Raw genomic sequence first — 22542 nt, 5'->3', positions numbered from 1 at the left:
ATAAATTCTTCGAGAATTCTATACCATCTTTTATTCGTAGAATTCCGACGCCCATGTGACAATCTAAGGCTATACTGAGAATAAAAGTATATTTTAATTATAAACTTATTTTCTGTTTCTTGAGGGGATGGTCAAGATTAGTAGCGACTTAGAGTAGACAAGGAGGCTAGATGACTAATCCCAAAAATGTTGCGTCTAATTTAGAGTGCCATCAATGAGTGAAAATTAATAACTCGCACTTGATTTCTCTGGTCATCGCGATCAGAAATTTAGATTACATACGTCGAAACTTTTTGTTTTCTTTTTAAGAGAAATACCGTCAATACAAATTCTTTTAATCAACCCAATCTTCCTAATAAATGCAATAAAAAAAGAATAATTTTTATTAACATGGAAAATAATCAATAGAAATTAAGAAAACGAGATAAATATTGGATAGAGAATGTTATGAGATGTACAACATTCAAAATCAAAATGTCTATTTTCTATTATATCAATCAACTCTTTAAGGAATGAAGTCTGGACTACCTGGATTTCTATTATGACAACATCCTAATTTCGTTTCAAAAAACACTTACTGTAGAACATCAAAATACATGTCCAAATCTTCCCTTGGACATGTAGACCATTTTGTTTTGTAGCCCATAAGCAAAATGTTAGGCTTCAGTTTTCCGATTCCACAAGACTTTAATATGGATTGTGCTCCGTCCTTGAAACTTAATCCATCCACGTGGGTATAGAACGCTTTTATCTTGTGCTTTTCCAACCATGAATATGCATTAGCATTTAATACCATCCTTGCTTTTTCTGATATGGGTTCCTGATACAATAATGAACGTGATGATCAAAAACGGAAACACTAATTTCAAAGAAAGCAAATCATTTAATATGATATGAATATTTTCTTCCAGTGAGTAATTTACAAAAAAATATCAGGAACATAGGAACAAATGAGTTCTTCTGGAGTTTGACCGATTTAACAGGTTCACAACCAGCCACTCTGAGTTTTTGTTAACTTACCCTTATAATATTTCCACAAACAAGAAGAGACATGTTCTTGGTGAGCAGGTTGGCAAAGTCAACAAGAGCTGGCCTAGAGCTCGGCATACCTGACAGAACGAGGATTTGGGGCCGATAATTTTTAACATGTTCCTCTACCAAATTTAACGAATAAACGGCTTTCAAAGCTTCTTTATAAGACTGAGCTTGAGTTGTCGATCCCCAATTAACATCTGTCGCAAAATTATAATAATTGTCTTCTTAATTTCAAAATATCGATTTATTATACTTACCAGGTTTTCGGTAACAAACGATCAAGTAAAGGGCCAAAAGTACCGCCATGGTGATGAGTGCGTTCCACCACGATATTAGAAACATAATAAATACGCACATTATTGAACCAAATAAACTTAACCACATATTGTAGTACTAAAAGTGGGCGCATTTTTATTTAATAGGTAGGTTTTTGTTTTAAGAAAAAAGCGTGAAAATTACCTTAAAGGTGGGTCTCCATCCTATAGGTTTAACTAAAGAGGCGTGAAAGGTGGCGAAATTTATTAGAGTGTACGCGGCCAAAAAGAAATTCGATATTAAGGGAGCTATCAAGTTGAGTTCCCCTAAAATGAGAAATAAATTAGTCACTATTTAGGTTATTTATGTATTATGTAAGAATGATGGGGTAGGAGACTGATGTTATCTAATGTGATAGCAAGGAGTATAGTGTTTTAAGGACCGAAAATATAAGGATGGGTGGAAAAAAGCAGAGGTTTTATAAACTATGTCTGACTCCTCAAGGAATAAGAAGGTACATGAAACAGATATAGAATGAGACATCTTGCACCATACAGTGATATATATAAACATCAGGGTAATAACCCTGCCGAAAGCCCCAAGTGCACCGGCAGTGATGATATACACCGCCAGTACACCGTTCGTATGTGCAATTGACCTGTCTACGTACCAGCTGTTGAGCGAAGGTCATGAATAGGTAAATGTGTTTCGACAGTTGACGCTTGCAAAAGGCGGTAAGATAACTAACAATTGTTCTCAATCACTGACGGCTGGTTAACTCGGGTACTTTTTGTGCATACTTTTTATATCCTCTACGTTGTGGTGCTTTCACGAGATGCAGATGTTTCTTTCAAATATCCCGGAATATTAATTAAACATAAATTTTTAATTTTGGGAAGAAACGACAAAAAGGATAGTAAAATATGAGGAAATGTTGGGTTGAGGCTGGAGAAAGAAACTATTGAAAATAGGGAGGAAACGTAGATATTATAGACAGAGGAAGAGGACTTTGTAGAGATTAAAAATCAATCAGAAGTAGATAAGAGAATGTTTAAGGGAAATAATATATATAGGGAAATTGATTAAAAGCAAACGAAGGGAAATAATAAGGTGAAAAGATTTAAGGAAAATGGAGAGAGTCAAGATATGTAGTGTACCAAGGAATTTAGACGGGGGGAGGGAAATAAGCGTTATAGCAAAAGTTAGGGGAGGGAATGAGTGTAGGGGATGTAAATATTATAAAAAAGAAGAGGAAAGGCGGTGTAGAATATGTAAAAGGGATGCAGAATGTCTGAAGGAGGATGTGAGGATAGTATAACTTGAGAAAAATGCTATGAATTGGTGACAAAAAATTTTTAAGGACTAAGGGGTCATTTTTTAGATTAATGTAGATAAGTGCAAAAAATGTAGCAAAAAAACTTTGTTTCAAAAGGGTAACTATTCATCCACGATAACGGTACAACAGGAGAGACAACGACCGCCTTAGACCAAATTCAACATACAAAATTTCACAACTAAGTTTTTGGTTAAATTTTGCCATTTTTCTAATAACCATTTACTTTAACTGTGTTGCTTTTGATAAACGTGCTTTTGAATGTAATAAATTCAGTGTACTACTGAAAGATCAAATTGATGTAAAACAATTTTCCATTCATTATCTTGTTTTCAAAAACATAATGTCACCTACCGTCTATGTTTCTACCATATTGGTCAAATTATTGTGGTGTTAAACTACAAAAGAAATTTTGATTTTTTTATTTTTAATTTAATAATCAATTTCCTCTGTTTTTTGTTTTTGATTTATTAGTATCTAGACATGTTTCGCACAATTGTTGCACCACTGAAGGTTTGAATGTTGCGTATTATTAAATAAATAAATCCATTATCCCATTTGGATTTAGTTTATTACCCCCTCCAATTTTAATTTCACCAACAGGTAGTAAAAGTCTAGTTTTGTTTTAGTAGAGTAATGCACGAAGAAAAGGATTTAAAATATTGCATTATAAAATAATATCTCCAACTGTTTTGTTTACATTTTTTCGCTTTAAAATAATTTACCATGTACTAATCAATTAAGGTCAAAACGTGGGATTATCAGGTGCCCGAATTGTATATAGAACTAATTGACTTTTATCTTTTAAAGTATAATTTAACAATAAAATTTGCTTACACAATCCTGATAATTATTCATTTTGACTTCAAAACCTGTGTGTTCCAAAAACATTTAAAAACCACTTACATGGATATCTTTAATGATTTGCAAAATTATAAAATACCTGTATTAAAAACAGCTGCTAATTAAAATAATTAATCAATTCGAACAACTTCCAGTTGCAGGCACGTTTCAATTGAGCAATTATTTTAACTTTAGTCGCTAATTTCATTAAAATTACACATCGAAACGAGAAACTAAATATCTATTTATTTGTCCAATCAGTTAGTCATTCATTTATTCATTACCTAATTCATTTATTTATTCATTCATTCATTCAGAATTTACCTATTAGAACGAACCCTATAACTATGAAAAAGCATAGTATATATCCGCGTATGGGTTCGTTGTTCTGTCCATACCCTTTTCCAAACCATTCTATGTAAGGGTATAATTTATCGTTGCAAAGAGCTTGAAAAACCTTCGGTGCAGATACCAAAGAAGCCAAAGCTGAAGACAATGTAGCAGCAAAGCAACCTGCATAAATCAATGGACCGATCCATGCAACCAATTCGATTATCTTCAATGAAATTAAAACAGAAAATACGTATAAAATTGAAATTCTTTTATACGGTTAAAGGTGAAAAAAGAAGTGCAATTGTATTGTATTTACTTAATCGTTTATTATTATAATCAACTAACGCCTTTCAAAATTGTTATAATTAATTGGTTGATACCAAAGTCTTTCCAAACCGGTACAACAAAATTCAATATTAACAAACGTATTTCTGAATCGGTGTAACAATATTAAGTACCAACGTCTTTTCAAACCGGTGTAATAAATTTCAGTATCAACTAACGTCTTTCCGAATCGGTATAACAAAGTTAAGTATCAACGTCTTTCCAGACCGGTATAACAAAGTTGAGTACCAACTAACGTCTTTCTAAATCGGTATAACAATGTTAAGTATCAACTAAAGTCTTTCCAAATCGGTACAACAAAATTTGATATCAACAAACGCCTTTCCGAATCGGTGTAACAAAATTAAGTATCAACGTGTTTTCAAACTGGTATAACAAAGTTGAGTACCAACTAACGACTTTTCAAATCGGTATAACGAAACTCAAAACCAACAAACGTTTTTCCGAATTGATGTAACAAAATTAACAATCAACAAACGTCTTTCCAAATCGGTATAACAAAGTTAAATATCAACAAACCTATTTCCGAATCGGTGTAACAAAATTAATTATTAACATCTTTTCAAACCAGTGTAACAAAGTTGAGTACCAATCAACGTCTTTTCAAATCGGTATAGTAAAACTCACTATCAATATACGTCTTTTGGAATCGGTGTAACAAAATTAACTATCAACGAACGTCTTTCCAAATCGGTATAACAAAGTTAAGTATCAACTAAAGTCTTTCCAAATCGGTACAACAAAACTCAATATCAACAAATGTATTTCTGAATCGGTGTAACAAAACTTTTCGCATCGGTGTAAAAAAATTAAGTATTAACGTCTTTCCAAACCAGTGTAACAAAGTTGAGTACCTATCAACGTCTTTTTAAATCGGTATACCAAAACTCACTATCAACCAACGTCTTTTCAAATCGGTGTAACAAAATTAACTATCAACGAACGTCTTTGTGAATCGGTATAACAAAGTTAAGTATCAACCAAAGTCTTTCCAAATCGGTACAACAAAATTCAATATCAACAAACGTATTTCTGAATCGGTGTAACAAAACTTTTCGCATCGGTGTAACAAAATTAAGTATTAACGTCTTTCCAAACTCTTTTCAAATCGGTATAGTAAAACTCGCTATCAATAAACGTCTTTCCGAATCGGTATAACAAAGTTAAGTAACAACCAACGTCTTTTTAAATCGATATAACCAAATGCAATATTAACAAACGTCTTTTAAAATCGGTTTAACAAAAATTGGTATCAACCAACGTCTTTACAAACCGGTATAACAAAATTCAATATCAACAAACGTCTTTTCGAATCGGTATAACAAAGTTAAGTATCAACCAACGTCTTTCATAAGTAAGTATCTGCTAACGACTTTCCAAATCGGTATAATATAAATTTAATATCAACAAACGTCATTCCGAATCGGTATAACAAAATTAAGTAACAACAAACGTGTTTCTAAATTCCAATAAAATTAAGTGCTAAAAAACGTAAGTTATGTAAAATTAATATTCAGGGAAGCTAGTTTAATATTTACGATAAATAACGTTACAAACATTAGAAAAAAAAAACAAATCTCACCTGAGCATTATTATGTAAACCATAAAGACATTCTCCTGGGAGACAATCCCTAAAAGTCCCATTAAAATAATCCGTAACGCTACCTGTAGCGTCCCTTACAACAACGGCACCGGCTAAAACGGCGATTAACATATACACTACAGTTGTAATTAATATTGCTAAAAGAGTTCCCTTAGGAATAGCCTTCTGGGGGTCCTAAAAATAAAAAACATACATATCATGCATTCCCATGGTGCAACTGGTATTTTATTTATTTACTCGGAGATCCCCGGATATGTTTGCACCAGCCAAAATACCCGTAGCAGATGGAAAGAATATGGCAAACACCTTGAAAAAATTGTACTTTTCACCATTTCCTTCTTCGGTATATGCAGAGAAAAAGTTTTCATTTATTAGAGACACTGAAATATTTATTTTTAAACATTTAATTTTGTTGGTGTTGTACAAAATAACTTACGATTATATCCAATAAAACCTTTAGCTCTTGCTTCGTCACTTGTGGGGCCAATTATACTACCGATTATGAAATCGAATATGGCGACTACCAAAATTACCAAAAGGGCTATCTGGGCCTAAAATTAACTACGTTTGCCATTAAAACTGCATGAAAACGAAATGAACATTTTAATAAATAGTATTTACAAAAACAAATACCAATCAGTTTTTTAACATGCAAAATAATTTTTTGAATCCTTTTGACCGTAAGCAGCTTTTTGGTATTTTAAGTTAGATTAGGTTGAAATAGCTTCTGTTAATACTATTTAGATTTACAGTGGGCCAGAAAAACTTCATTAAAACATGAAAATTAATTCAACTACACCCAATTTTAACATACCCATAATTTCTATAGAAATAAAATACCAAACTTTTTTAAATAATAAAATCGATAATTATGTAGCTTTTTGTTAGTTTGAGTTAGATTAAGTGAAAATAGGTTGGGTTAGGTTAGGTTATATTTATTTTGAGTACAGTGTAGGATCACAGCCAAGGCAGGAATAGAACCTAGTTTATTTCAAAAGCCGACAAAGTTTTCTCTTTTGGTGCAAAGTTAAGTTCTAATGGGCGGGGTTTTTGTGTTTCGTTTGATTTTACAGATGATAACCCTATTATTTAACCCAAAACCTATAATTAAGTACATTTGCTATGAAAGCAGCAATAAAATTAATTAAATTATCCAATAACAATGTTTTGGTTTAGATTATGAATAAGTGTTTTGTTAAGGTTCCGTACGTCCGAATGAAAAACGGAAACCTTAAATAGGGTTGTTCGGAAAGTCATTTCGTTTTTTTTTGTGGAAATGAAAGACAGTTTTCGTATAATAAACAAATACTTTATTAAATTATATATTGACCGTTCTGGTCCAACACCTTTTGCCATCTTTCTGGTAGTAGCATAATTCTACGCTCATAAAATTTTTGGTCTTTGCTGGCAAAAAACTGATCGAGGAGGTTTTTGACCTCCTCATTTGAGGTGAAGGTTTTACCGTCTAAAAAATTTTGGAGTGACCGGAAGAAATAATAATCCGATGGTGCCAGGTCTGGAGAATATGGTGGGTGTAGCATTGTATCCCATTCAAGCTGTAAAAGCTTTTGGCGAGTGACCAAACTTGTGTGAGGTCTCGCGTTGTCTTGGTGAAACACTACACCTTTCCTGTTGATTAGTTCTGAACTTTTCTGTTGAAGTGCATCATTCAGTTTGTCAAGCTGATGACAGTAGACTTCCGAATTAATCGTTGTGTTATCCGGTAAAAGCTCAAAAAAAACGATTCCTTTAAAATCCCACCAAACAGACAGCATCACCTTTTTTTGGTGAATATCGGCTTTGGAAATGGTTTGAGCCGGTTCATCTTTTTTGCTCCATGACCTCTTGCGTTTGACGTTGTTGTATACAACCCATTTTTCGTCCCCAGTGATGATGCGCTTCAAAAACGGATCATTTTCGTGACGTTTGAGAAGCGAATCGCAGACGTCATTGCGGCGACACAGATTTCTCTCTGTGAGAACATGGGGAACCCATACATCGAGTTTCGAGGATAATCCCAGGCCTTTCAAGTGGTCATAAACTGTTGAATTTGATAAATTTAACCTCAATCCGATCTCACGTGTTGTTATTCGCCGGTTCACATCAACTAATGCCTTTATCGCGTCTTTATCAGCTTCAACCGGCCTTCCCGAACGTGGTGCATCTTCAACATCAAAGTTGCCGGATCGAAATTTAGCGAACCAGTTCTGGCACTGGCGTACTGTCAACACACCTTCTCCATACACATCAGTCAATTTCTTTCTGGCTTGAACAACATTTTTACCCTTTCTGTAGTGAAACAGTAAGATATGTCGAAAATGCTGCTTATCGCTCTCCATATTTAAAAGGGCACCAACCAAAAACTACTGCGTATAATTAATTGGAATTTTTCACACACAAGCCTTGTTATATGAACTCTCAAAGCATATAAAAATTATACGGCTTAAATGTGAAGTTGGGTGCAAAAGAATACAATTAAATCCTCTGTTGGGAAAAAACGAAATGACTTTCCGAACAACCCGACATAATTACTCGTATGTCTGTCTGTCCATCTGTCACAGTCAATTTGCTCCGATTCTACTGGACATATTAATCGAAATTTGTTACACATATATTCTGGGACCCAAACACGGACGCTTGACGTAAATAAATTAACTTTAAACATGGGGGTCATTTTTGGGGGGCCAATAGAAAATTAAAAACAAAAGTTTTGCAAACTGTACCGTGTGACATATCAAATGAAAGGGCTTGCTGTAAGGGTCTTAAATATATTTGTTTTGATAATTTTAAAATACATAGTTTTAAAGTTATTTAAGAAAATAGATGAAAAGGGAGAACACGTTTTTTTCCTAACTACAATGTTAAGCTGGTTCTCGAGATAAATTATTGGTACTGTTAATAGTACTCGTTCAAAATGAACTCGGTCTTAGTCCACGCATTCAAGAATATACAAGACAGAATTTAACAATAGACAATGTAGTTAATGTTAATGTTTAGTTACCATAAATAAATATGGATTACATTAAAAAAAAATATGGTAACATATTCAACGTATGGAACCCTCTCCATGCGAGGACAACTATTTTTGCGAATATTTTTACGTCTTAGGTAACTATAATTCATTGAATTTACTATTAATTTTTTTATTTGCATTTCTACAAAATTAATCAGTGGCTTTAAGTAAAACAAAAATCTAATGAAGCAAACATTGTTATGAGAAACTGACCAGCTCGCAACTTACAATAAAACTGTCAGTAAATATTCCTGTAAAATGAGGAATGGTATGCAAACATAAAGAGGTGAATATCTGCGTAAATACATCTCTATTTGTGCAACCCACAATCAATTTCATTTAATTTGCAAACAAAAACTCGTAATTACCGCTCACTGAGAATTAAAATTTTTGTATAATGATTCAAACGCTAGTTAAATTCATAACATGTAAATGTTTAAAAAACATACTGTACCTAAGTGTATGAAATGAATTAGGGAGAAATAAACAATTTTATACACTTATCTTATGAATAACATAATGTAGCAATCAGAGACAAAACACTTTTCAATTGTTATAATGTTTTACAATGTTGCAAAAACGTCTCAGAATTGGGTACTTAGTGTCAATTTGTATAAGACATACGTATGTATACGTTATAACTATTTTTTAACAAATTTGATAAAAATAATTTTAGTTGTAGTTATGAAAAATGTCGCATATCTTTAAGCTTTTTTTTCTGCTGTAGTTACAGTTTTGTTATTTTCCAAATTAAACAGAAATTATTTTATTTTGGTAGGGAAATGTTTTCGACAAGTTGTCAGCACCACCATCTTTTTTTTGTGTGTATTTGTATTATTCCCGATTCGCCTTGATGTCCTAAATACGTGTTAAAATTATAAAAGATGACTTAAATTTAATTTTTTTTATCCCTCGGGAACAGTTTATTTTTCTTTTAGAATAAAAGATACCCTATATTGTTTTCTGTCCCCGGAAAATATGTGTGTACAAAGTTTCATGGTAGGTTTTAAAGATCATGGACGATCACTCAAAACTATTTTTTCTATCCGTCGGGAACAGTATTTTTTTGGATAAAAGGTATACTTCATTTACTTTCTGTAGCGATGTGACCTTCAGTTTGACCGGCGCAAAATAGAAAAGAACAACACTAGGCCAGAAAAGAAAGGAGACAACTCTCTGCCAAACTCTTCAGCTGTGAGGAGCGTATAATCCGTACAGTACTGCACGGAAAATTGACCATTTTATCCACTATAATTGCATTGCTCCAATGTGCTGTTATTGGTACCATTTACTACTGAAAATATCAACGAGATGTTTATTTATATTTGAAGACATATTAAAGGCTTTAACGCTTGTTTTCGTCTCACACTACTATTCATGATTGAACAAAACTTTTGGCAGGTACTCTATGAAAAAGTATGTTTAATGAACAAGAGTCGAGAGCATAATGAGCTTTTCTGTCCCTACCTACGATTTTGCCATCCAAGACATTGGAAGGGGCACATCGCTAAAGAAAGTAAATGAAGTCCTTTTCTGTACCCCTGAAATGTGTGTATAAAATTTCATGATAATCGGACATGTAGTTAAGGTGTAAAATGTTACCAAATACATTAACATTTATAATATTATGAGGTTAGGATATCACACTAAATATTGTAATAAACTGACTATTCTTTGGTCTATATACTTTGGCAATTTATTGAGTTATACACATTGATACAAAGGTGATCGAGCTACTTACCTTAGCTTCCCATTCCATTCCCACTATGACAATTAATGTAAGTACGACTATGGTAATCAAACCATTTATTCTGATATCTTGGACCCCTCCATCAACTATTTGCAGATCGAATTTCCTCAATAAGCTTCCCAGCGTTTCGCAAAAACCTACCACATTCATGGCAGCAGCTACTGCATTTGCCAGTGAGAATACTAAACCTATCGAACCACCGAAACCGGGGCCTAGACTTCTTGAAATCATATAATAGGTGCCACCTGAAAAAAAAAATTTTTTGGGTGTTTCATTCTCACCAGTCAGTAATGCTGGTGGGCGGGTAGTCTCACCGAACTACTCTGGAAGGTAAGACGGAAGACCCTCTTCAGTCTCCTTTCAGGAATCGTGGGAATGTGTGAGTGGTTGTGCGGGTGAGAAAGATGAGATGGACGAAATGAAGACAGAAAAGAATGAAAGATTATCTGTGGATTATTATTGCCTCAGCATCTGCCTAAGTGATCCAAGTAAACCACAGCAAAACTTGGACCAAGCCAGAAGGACCCGGAATCGAACCGGCGTCCTCCCGAATGCTAAGCAATGGTCTAAACCTGTAGGTCATGCCGCTCGATAAAAAAAAGACATGAAAGACAACCAGAGCTACAAATACAGATATTATTCTTTTGCCCAATAAAAAGTACTGTTACGGAATTATTTTATTTTATAATTCTGGCCTCCATCGAATTTTCTTGAAAAACGAAAATCGAAGAAAAGAAAATCATGATTGATCATGCAAGGGGAGGGGGTCAAATCATAGATAAAATAGAAAAGGTTATAAGGTTTATGTGCAACCCTTGAGAAAAATAAAACTTTTGTAAAGAGATTTAATAAGAGCAATCTAGCTACAATACGTTTGATTGTTGTTCATGGATTCTTTTGTCATTCTTGCACCAGTTTGAATCAATTCCACAAACTCTAATAACTCGGAAACTTTCTTAGAAACTAATGGTATCCACTAACACTAATATTGGGTAATATTATAAACTATTGTAAAGTACAGAACAGTAAAACTACATGACTACTTTCATTAATCAAAAAAGATACTGAAATAACGATTCTATAAGCAATATATCAACTTATGTGGTCATTTTGCGAATAATATCGTCAAGTTTTTATATGTCATTTAAAGTTGTTTTTCGTTTCTTTACAAACGTACAAAGCAAACATGCATTAAAGGAACATAAATCCCCTTGACCCAGTACGCTTTACATTTTCATTGCCGGAACAAGAAGAGAGCAGTTTTTATATTTACGATGTTTGCTCATTCCGAGGAAATAATGCCGGTTATAGCTCGCGCATGTAGACATGCTGACGCCTCTTCAATGAAAATCAATATTTTGTTGTGAATTATTAGATAAGAAGTTTTGCTAGAAATTTCTCACTTTAGTAAATGTTCAATTCAATTAAATTATAATGAAGCAAATGCACAAGTGCCTTAAACAGTTCAGATCGTCAACATTTTTAAAGAAAATTTGGAATAAGTTCTTTTGAAAAACACGTTTTCAATTTTTTCGCAATATTTTTTAAATCATTAGGTGAGATCGCAGCATTACATCGAAGAAAAAGTTAGAATTGTAGTTTAAATTTATCTGATTTTGTATCTATAATAGTTTTTATTTGCCGAAAGTGATGCAGTGTTCACCATCATCGTAGGGTCGTCAGTCCTGATATCGACCGATACGCACCTTAAGTTCTTCTTATCCTGAGCTAATATTCGCATTTCTCTAAAACGAGAACATCCTTAACTATCTGTGAACAGTAATCTAATCTAGATCTGCTTCTACTTCTCTTAACTCTCCTTTCTACACCTCTTAACTCCTATTTCTAGTCCCTGTATGTCTTTAACTTACCTTTCAAGCCTGAGGTGTCTTTCCTTACTTTTTCTTCCCTTGCATACTAATATTTTTGTATTATTTTTATTTATTTGCATACTGTTTTCTCAATACCGCTACAAATTGTAGTACAAATAAACATATGAATGAAAGGCAAAAGTATAATCTCACTTTAATGTTTTACAAAAACGCTAAATTGATTGACATTGACACGATAATTCAGCGATTAGTCATCTGAGACATTATGGAGGAAGTAATTGGAAGAGAAAAGAATCGAAAACCCAAGGACAGTTATTCTTTATTATACAGAAGTTTGTTGGAGGGGTACAGGTATTTTTACTAACTTATTTTTTATTATCCTTCGATCAATAATACATAGGAATGTTTAAAAAAAAAATAAATAAAGTGTAGTAATGGGGGAGAGGGAAGGATTTAATTAACTGTGTTTAGCTGGTTAATCTTTTTTCTAATTTCGTCGATAAGTTTCACGTATTCCAATATGTGTTATTGATTATGTAAAAGTCGCGGTAGTCGCAATCAGGAATTTTACATTACTTCATTATTATTGTATGCAGCTATGCTAAAAATAACGGACTTGTTGAATATGTTTCTAGATATCTATACGATATAGTATTGGTGTGTTGTTTTTTCTTCCAAGTAGTCCCTTTTGTCAAAATAGATAAATGAATGGGAAGGTAGGTCTTTTGCGTGACAGGCAAAAATTCTACCGAAAACAAAAACTTTCAGATGTTTTATTCCGAGAGCGATTTCTCTGGACTACGACGTAGAAGTAAGGCGGAACACCCTCTTCAACTTCCTTTCAGGAATCGCGGGACTGGGTAGGTGGTGGTTAGCGTGATGAGACGGACGAAATAAAGACAGAAAAGTGAAAGATTATTTCTGAAATATTATCATTCTCCCAGTATTTGCCTAGATTATCAAAGGAAACCACAGAAAAACTTCCATCAGGGTAGACTAACCCTGAATCGAACCGGTTTCCCCTCGAATGGTAAGTAATGGCATAGTAAACATTCCAGATAAAAGAGTCATATTGATAAAGAAACCAGGGTAACAATAGCATCAAAGAGCCATATATAATATTATTTCTTATCGTCATAGGTTCATTATTCCGAAGATTGGTTGGACATGCGCCTTCCTATCTAAAGCCAATTTTCACATTATCTGAAAATCAGTACTTCCACATCCTTAACTATCTTCTGCCCCCTCTTTGTTTCTGCTTTTGCTTCTAATATGGCTCCAACTAGCCTTTCTTTTCTGAAAAGGCATCCTATCAATTTACATTGCCATGACAGCCATTGTTCTTCTACACTTTCTAATACCTCCTTAATTTTAATCTTCTATCCACGGTATTTTCATAATTCTCCTGTAAAAACATAACTTCCGCAAAGAGCCACGGTTGCTGATCACTGGCCCAGACCTTTAAACCTCTAAACCATGCAACTGAGTGCATTTTAGCGTGGATTCGCCGATATATGTAGAGTTCTCCATGCCTCTACACAAGTCTTGATCAATGATTTTACTCAAAAAAAAAATCCCTGTACTTTTAGTCATGCGGGCAGATGCACAATAAACCTTTTCGAGGTATCGGAATGTGAAATGAATCACAACCGTAAATGTATGTGTGGCATATGTCGCAGACAAATAGTCATTTGTTTTTTTCAAATTGAATCCATTCTCATATTTTACCTTTTCGAGTCTACTTGTACATTGCCGCCACCATGTATTTGCCTAGACGAATAATTTGAAATAAAGGTTGAGTAATTTACCTGGTTCATAGGTATTTGCCTAGGTAAATGTTATTTGACTAAAATAGCCATTTATTTGCGACATACGAGATCTGTTCAAAAAGTATCGCGAATTTTGAATTTCCGCGAGTTACGTAAATTCGACTTTCGATTTTTTTGTGGCGTTATGTTGGTACTCATGTCTCTCTCTTATATCGACAAGTTTGACCATATTGAATGTTCAGTTAATTTTTGGCAGCTGTTTTGTTTGCACGAGTTTTGGCTCTTCTTCGATTTTTGCTTATTCCAAAAAATGGATTAAAGAATCTGTATCAAAGTTTGTGTGAAAAACTAAATTAAGTGCAAGGACGCATTTCGAATGTTGACTGTGGTATATGGTGAAGCTAATTTGGACCGAAGCAACGTTAATCGGTGGCACCAAATGTTCTCGGAGGGCCGAAAAGATGTGAACGATGAAAACATTGATAAAGTGAAGAAAATATTACTGGCCAATCGTCGAATTACTGTTAGAAAAGTTGCTGAGGACCTTAACATATTGACTCGTTCCTGTCATTTGATTTTTACCAATAATTTGAGCATGAGACGGGTCGCCACGAAATTCGTATCAAAGTTGCTCATTTTCGACCAAGAACGGCATCGCATGAACATTGCTAAGGGGCTGTTGGACTTGTCCGCGATGACCCAAATTTGTTCCAAAGGGTCATAACTGGTGACGAATCATGGGTTTATGGTTATGATATACAATCATCATCATCCCAATCGAAGCTGCACGAGCCAAGACCGGAAAAAGCGCGCCAAGTTAGGTCGAATGTGAAACTTTTGCTTAGTTTTCCTCGACTGCAAGGACGTGGTGCATATGAGTTCTTGCTACAGGGTAGAACGGTTAAAAAGGAATATTACCTGCAAGTTATGCACAATTTGCGCGAAGCAATCCGCCAGAAACGGCCGGATTTGTGGAGGAACAAAAATTGCCTTTTTCACCATGATAACGCCCCTGCTTACACATCGTTGCTTATGCGCAAATTTTTGGCCAAAAACAATACACTAATAATACCACTGCCACCGTATTACCCAGACCTGGCCCCCGTAACTTATTCTTGTTCCCGAAACTGTAGCGGCCCATGAAAGAACGACGCTACTCTACGATTGAGGAGATAAAGACGGCGTCAAAGGAAGAGCTGAACAAGATCACAAAGAATAATTTTTTGAAGTGCTTCGAGGATTGGAAAAAACGTTGGTACAAGTGTATAATATCTGGTGGGGATTGCTTTCAAAGGGACAAAATAGATATTCATGAACAAATAAATAATTTTTGGTAAACAAACACAAAATTCGCGATACTTTTTGAACAGACCCCGTTTACATCATACTCGGAAAACTCGTCTCCAGCAACTAGAACTGTTTCGTGCAAAAATACATGTATTCTGCGGGTTTTAGTCACGAACACCTGAGCCGTTTAACCAGTCGCTCCGAACTCTATTTTAAAAAGCCTAGATCTTTACTATGATACCTACATGCAACCTATGAATATACTACGTCCAAGATAGTATTAAGTATAGAGATGTTACACAGAAATAATTACGTACCTCCTTTTATAATTCCGTTTGTGCTTATTGCTGACATAGATAATGCAGTGACGGTTGTTACCACGGATGTGATGAAGATAAGAAGTAAACCTTCGCCTGGAAAGTAGAATGTACAAATTTTTGTACGAATACTACATGTTATTAACCATGAACATACCAATGCCTGATTGTGAAACGACCCATGAGAGTCGCAGAAATAGCATAACACCCCATATGCTTAGAATACATCGTATTAACACTCCCTTTATCCACCCAAACTTTAATTGTCCGTCAGTATCAATGAATTTCTCATCTACTCCTCCACCCTGACCTTGAAGCTTAAAAGAATGTAAAATAACATGAATATTTCTAAACAATTGTAGATACCTAAACGTTTCTCTAATATAATGTACAAAAAAATTTAAATTAATGTTTCCGTTAATGGATCGCCTTTGTATTTTTTCTTTTATTCCAAAACAAAATGAAATGCAAATAATATACTTCGTTTAGTTTCTGTAGCAATGTGACCTTCATTTTGACCGGCGCAAAGTAGAAAAGAACAGCACTAGGCCAGAAAAGAAAGGAGACAATCCTCGGTCAAACTCTTCAGCTGTGAGGAGCGTATAATCCATACAGTACTGCACGGAAAAATTGAGCATTTTATCCATTACAATTGCATTACTCAAATGTGCTGTTATTGGTACCATTTACTACTGAAAATATCAACGAGATGTTTATTTATATTTGAAGACATATTAAAGGCTTTAACGCTTGTTTTCGTCTCACACTACTATTCATGATTGAACAAAACTTTTGGCAGGTACTGTATGAAAAAGTATGTTTAATGAACAAGAATCGAGAGTATAATGAGCTTTTTTCTCTCTACCTACGATTTTACCAGCGCACATCCAAGACATTCGAAGGGGCACATCGCTAGAGAAAGTAAATCAAATATAACATTCTGTTAACTAGATGAAAGAAGAACTAGTCACTATTGGGATCCGTCAAATGGGCATACACCATCTGGTGGCAAAATTTATAACTCGAATGAGGGAAAAATTTACATAGGAACTATGCACGCAAATTGTAAAATTGTTTATTAAAATAATAAAACACGTTAAAAAAGTAAAAATTTTTTTGATGATGGAGTCGACGAAGTTTTCTTCTAAAGTTAAATCAAATAAAAAGTTAATATGTTCAGTGAAAAGCTGCAATAGCACTTCAGACATAGATCTTCACTCTTCACCTACATTAACTACTTTCCAATAAAAACTAACCGTTTTATATATGTAAAAAATATATTCGGAAAATTAGAGAAAAAAGTAAACTAATAGAAGCTTGGATGAAAGCAGTAGGTATCAAAGAAGTGAATTCCGGAATAAAAATTTGTTCACGTCATTTTAATGCACATGATTATATTTCAGCAAGTATTTACCATCAGCCATAACCTTAATATTTAAAACTAGAATCATACTAAAATTATAAAGTGAGAAATTATTTATTCCTGTGTAATTGATTTAACACAATTCTAATGATACGATATAAGTATTTTGAGGTTAAGAACCTACCTGCTGCAATACAACAAAGTTGCAATAATGTGTTTGCAACGTTCTCTTAAATCGGCTTTGCACGTGCAAGTCATTGATATGATATTGCTTAAATCACCCAGAATCACCTCACCAATTATATAACGTGAATCACTTTTTAAATCCGAAGTTTGTAAAAAGTAGGCAGTAAACTTGACGGAATTTGAAGGCTAGCTTCCGGATTTGTTATTTCCGAATTTTATAATGTGATTGGCATTAAAAACACGCTCACCTTCAACGAAATTTCCTTTCCGAGGCTTTGTGTCAGCCCAATCACATATTGTGTCAATACTTATCATTTTATCGTAATTTAAAAACTTGGAAAGTGCACGGTACACTATAGGAACTACGATAAATTTTCCCTCATCGGCGCCATGTTTTTAGGCTCCTCCCATTTGACGGATCCCAATAGCCTAATATTTTAACAATCCGAAAATGTCAGGAAAAATACTACGTTATAAATCCCTAAAACACATTGTGGTTTTGATAGTGATGATTATTAAGAAAAGTGAATGTAAACAGACTTCTTTCAGTTTTCATCAGTACAAGCAAAATAGTTGTTATGCATTACCTACTTGCTGACCAGTAAAAATTTTATGTAATTCTTAAATTTAGTTAGAGAAATTGAAAAATTAACCAGTTTTATTTTCTGAGCATTTAAAATCCATTTAATGGAAACTTAAGTTGTAGAGGTAATCCATACATCAAAAAAACTATAAAGCATTAAAAATGCAATACGAGAAGGAGCTAACATTTTCTTATATACCTATCAACTGAAGAAACGAAAATGAGATATCCAGGTGCTTAATTTCTAAATTGAAACATTTTGTCCTTTGAATTTGAAATAATCTCTAAGGGTTATTAAAAAAAAACTTGAAGTACCTATCTGATCGTAAAATTTAGCGGTCTTTCCGAATCCAAGGTCAAAAATAAGAGATTTTATTCAATAAAGTTAATTTGATCTTTAAGTGACCTTGAATGTCATGATCTCTTGATCAGGGTCAAACTTAAGTCACTATCCGTCGTTCTCCAACGAATGCAACAACCTTGCACAAGCTGACGATATATTCAAGTGGGATACCCACTCTATCTACTATTTTCATTTGAAGCTTCTTACTTCGATTCATGAATAATAATTACTGTATGAAATTAGTTCTTAAGAGATTTTTTCTGTCATTGAAACGATTAAAAAGCGATTCTAAATCGTCTGTTGTTTTAAATACAATATCTACGATATACGATATACGTATACATAAATTAATTAATGCATTGAGTGGCGATTTTTTTTAGTATCCTACCTTCACAGTAAGTGTGGCATTATGTAACTCGTCCAACGTAGGCCGCTTAGCAGCTTGATAAGACATTATATTCCGGTAGTTATCCAATCTAGGAAGGGCTTCCCTCGTCATGTGTCTGCGAATAATAATCGTATAGAATCTTTTTTATTGTAAAGCGTTGTGACGCTCATTTATTTAGTACTTATGTTTAATACGACGTAAATTCAAGAGCTGATTCTAAAAATAAGGGTTGACCATACATATTAATCTACTGATTACGCATCTAAATTGCCTCTATGGAAGATTAATTCAGGTATAAGTGATCCCAGAAAATCACAGAAAAACTTGAACCGAGACAGTCGGACCCGGAATCGAACCGGTGTGCTCTCAAAATCGTGGTGGTTGGGGTGAAAACGATGACATAGGAAATAAGAAAGATTATCTGTGGCCTAGCATTTTCCTATGTGATCATAGAAGCCAAAAAAAAACTTGGACCAGGGCAGACGATCCCAAATGCTGAGCTGAGGTCTAAACTTCTAGGTCATACTGATGGGTGTAATGGTGACTTCGCTCAAAAACGGCTTGAGACTATATCTCTGTAGTTTTTCTTATATACGAGGACGGGGTGAAAAGTCTGATCTAGAGATAACGTCAGTGTGATTTCTGCTGATATTCTATAAAAGTATCTCTGATTGTATTGCAATCCAACCTTCAGGTTGATTACTTTGTTAGTATACATTTGATAGCCTATTAAAGAAGATGGTTCGGTTGCTTACGCAAAAATAGAGAAATCAGAGAACCTCCACCATCAAATACTTCTATTTGAAAAACCTAACACCCCTTCAAATCAAAGAAGAACTGGATTCAACATTGAAAGACTCTTCTCGATTATATTCAGCGGTTAAACAGTGGATTTCGGAGTTTAACAAAGGGTGTATTGTGGTGGAAGACAGAAGATTGAATGAAAGTGGTATATCTGACACTACGGGGATGTCAATTAAATGTGTACGCAATATTTTAGACCAATAGTTTTGTGGTAGGTACGTGCCACGTTTGTTAACGCACAATCAAAAAACTTTTTCGACTGCTTCTACAAGAGAATTCTCAGGGAAGTTTATGATTAACAATGGATGAAACATGGGTTCACCATTAGACTCTTGAAAGTAAACAACAGTCATACTAATGGATTGGAACGGGTGAACCAACCCCTCTTCCCAAAAAAAGCCGAAACGGAAAAGATATTATTATCAAAACGATTAAATCATCAAGGATCAATACTAAGCAGAGTTATTGCAACATTTGAAGAATAAAGATCAAATGAAGACATCATTTGGCGATGAAGAAATCTTCACCATGATAATGCACCCGCTTATACGTCGGTTGTTGCGATGGTTAAATTTGCTCCACCACATTCACCAGACTTAGTCCCAGCTACTATCATTTGTTTTCTGACCTCAAAGAATGTCTAGGAAGTTAAAAATTTAGGCATCACAAGGAAGTCATCAATGCTATAAATGCGTATTTTGAAGAGTTCACAAATCGCACTATTTAGGCATCACAAGGAAGTCATCAATGCTATAAATACGTATTTTGAAGAGCTTCACAAATCACACTATCAAAGTGGTATTACTACATTAGGGCATCGATATGAAAAATGTATTAGTCTTCATGGAGATTATTTATTGCTTTTCTTTATCAGGCCGATAATTTTTCACTTCGCCCTCATATGAATTCAATTTTAGAAAAGCAAAAAGCCGTTATTCGTGACTTTTCGCATTTTTTTTTTGTTTGTTATAACTAAATATTCAGTTTCAAATTTTAGATTAGTTTCTTGCAAACATAGCACTTTTGCAATCTGGATGCAGATATTTTTTGATTTGAGAGTAATTAAATCTAACTCTCCTGCACTATACCTGTACAATACAATCCCGTACTTCATCACGATTTGCTTTTGGACATATTCAATTGTTTCTTTGCTGAAAGGTAAAACTCAGTAAAACTTACCTAAAACTTTTCGCATAAGTAGCTTCAGATTTTGAATTGAGTTTGGCAATTTCCATTGGGTCATCGTCAGAGTCTTCGTCACTTCCTACATGGATTACCGCATTACCATCTTTCGTAGGACTTGTGATACTTAATACTTTTTTAACTTGAAACCTGGTATTCTTTTTCACCGGGCTTAGCGGTTCCATTTCAACGCCTTCTTTCAGTTTATTGACGGCCAGTTTTTTTGTTTTCGGCATTTTTAGATGTTATTATTTGCATCTAAAGTGCAGAAAAGGATGATATTTTTGCCGTAAAATAAATGCTATGATATTAAAAAAATGCTCTTGATTATTTCATAATGTTATTTTGCATTTAAATGCATTTTTCAGAAAGACATTTTGAATTTTATTTAAAATGTTTCTCCAGGTGTATTTTCGGTTTGCAAAATGTAAAATACTTTCTTGCCGTTAAAAGTTTTAGTACACGTATTAACACCTATCATCATCATCATCATCATCATAAGGTAGTCAGTCCTAAGACTGGTTGGACATGTACCTCCACTCTTTCCTATCCTGAGCTAAACTTCGCATTTCCCTAAAACCAGAACAGCCCACATCCTTAACTATTTGCGAACAGTAATCTAATCTAGGTCTACCTCTACCCCTCCTAACTCCTGTTTCTGCCTCTAATATGTCTCTGACTAGACCTTCATGCCTGAGAAGGTGTCCTACCAACCTATCTCGCCTATTTTTTATTGACTTCCATAGAGTCCTCTGTTCTCCTATTCTTTCCAATACCTCTTCATTTCTAACCTTTTCTACCCACGATATCCTCATCATCCGCCTATAACACCACATTTCGAACGCTTCTAACCTTTTCTTTTCCGCCGCTCCCACTGTCCATGTTTCGCACCCGTACAACGCCGTGCTCCAAACATACACCTTTAACAACCTTTTTCGAATTTCTAAATTAACCGTTCGCGAGCATAGAAGTGACTTCTTTTTATTAAAGGCGACACGACCCTGCGCTATCCTCTGCTTTATATCCCTACTACTCCTTCCATCCTCACTTATCTGACTTCCTAGGTATCTAAAATCAGCCACTTCTTCTAATTTTTCGTCTCCTATCTTTATATTCGCTCTTTCCCTACTTTTTCTTCCCTTGCATACCAGTATTTTAGTTTTACTTTTATTTATTTTCATACAGTACTGATCTGTCAGTACCGCTTCCATTTTATTTAAAGCTATCTCTAGGTCCTCCTTGCTAGATGCTAATACTGCTATATCATCTGCAAATCTAAGCATACTAATCTTTTGCCCTTGCACATCTATCCCTACAGTTGTACTGTCTTTAATGATGTTGATGGCGTCTTCGATGTATAGATTAAAAAGTAGCGGTGACAGTGTGCATCCCTGACTCCCTTCCTAATATTTACTTCTCTACGTTGCATCCTTAGCTTTAACTAAGTATCACTCTTCTATCTTTGTAACTCATCCCTACATTTTTAAGTATATTTAACATTTATCTATTGTTACCCGTAAAGCTAGAATGGCCTCCCGCGTTCCTCTATTTCTTCTAAATCCCCTAATAGTTCTTCCGCCCTTTTTTCCACCTATCATACCCAATATAAAATGAGTTTCTTGCATTGACCACCGAAGGTATTAGAAACTTAGAGACAAAGAGACATTCCATGCATGCCTTCTAATACTAACTGATGAGCGCAAATTCTGAACTTTGAAATGGATAATCCAAAATATTATATAGTAGATTCGATATTGTTTTCCGAGCTGTTTTCCAAACGACCCAGCTTCTATATTGAAGATGCTTTCAGCAAGGAACGTTGAAACATTTGGAATTGCATGGACCATTGCCAAAAGATCCCGGAAAACAATATCGATAAGGTGTACGCCGGCCGTGAAAGCTTGAAAACTAGAAGACATTGTGCTAAGGGGTCATCCATAGATTACGTCAAACGTTAAGGGGGCTTCTTTCTATTGCA

General features: G+C 34.5%; 1 protein-coding gene across 1 annotated transcript in view; it reads right to left on the bottom strand.

Annotated features, from left to right (window-relative positions):
* The window catches only part of LOC108744059 (solute carrier family 12 member 2-like), a 39056-nt gene extending 18188 nt beyond the window's left edge, over window positions 1-20868 (bottom strand). Inside the window, exons 1-14 of the mRNA XM_025973765.1 lie at window positions 20562-20868; window positions 18579-18693; window positions 15873-16032; window positions 15716-15811; window positions 10502-10755; window positions 6184-6298; window positions 5985-6127; window positions 5727-5921; window positions 3791-4022; window positions 1495-1616; window positions 1293-1428; window positions 1021-1232; window positions 579-820; window positions 5-74 (exon numbers count right to left, since the gene is read on the bottom strand). Of these exons, the coding sequence (XP_025829550.1) occupies window positions 5-74; window positions 579-820; window positions 1021-1232; window positions 1293-1428; window positions 1495-1616; window positions 3791-4022; window positions 5727-5921; window positions 5985-6127; window positions 6184-6298; window positions 10502-10755; window positions 15716-15811; window positions 15873-16032; window positions 18579-18693; window positions 20562-20800 (2331 nt within the window). The 5' untranslated portion in view covers window positions 20801-20868. The remainder of the gene's footprint in view (window positions 1-4; window positions 75-578; window positions 821-1020; window positions 1233-1292; window positions 1429-1494; window positions 1617-3790; window positions 4023-5726; window positions 5922-5984; window positions 6128-6183; window positions 6299-10501; window positions 10756-15715; window positions 15812-15872; window positions 16033-18578; window positions 18694-20561) is intronic.
* Between the last annotated feature and the right edge of the window lie 1674 nt (window positions 20869-22542).

The sequence above is a fragment of the Agrilus planipennis genome, unplaced genomic scaffold, assembly GCF_000699045.2.
Source record: "Agrilus planipennis isolate EAB-ADULT unplaced genomic scaffold, Apla_2.0 scaffold18, whole genome shotgun sequence".
NCBI classification, from domain to species: Eukaryota; Metazoa; Arthropoda; class Insecta; order Coleoptera; family Buprestidae; genus Agrilus; species Agrilus planipennis.
This window is presented reverse-complemented; position numbering and strand designations above follow the sequence as displayed.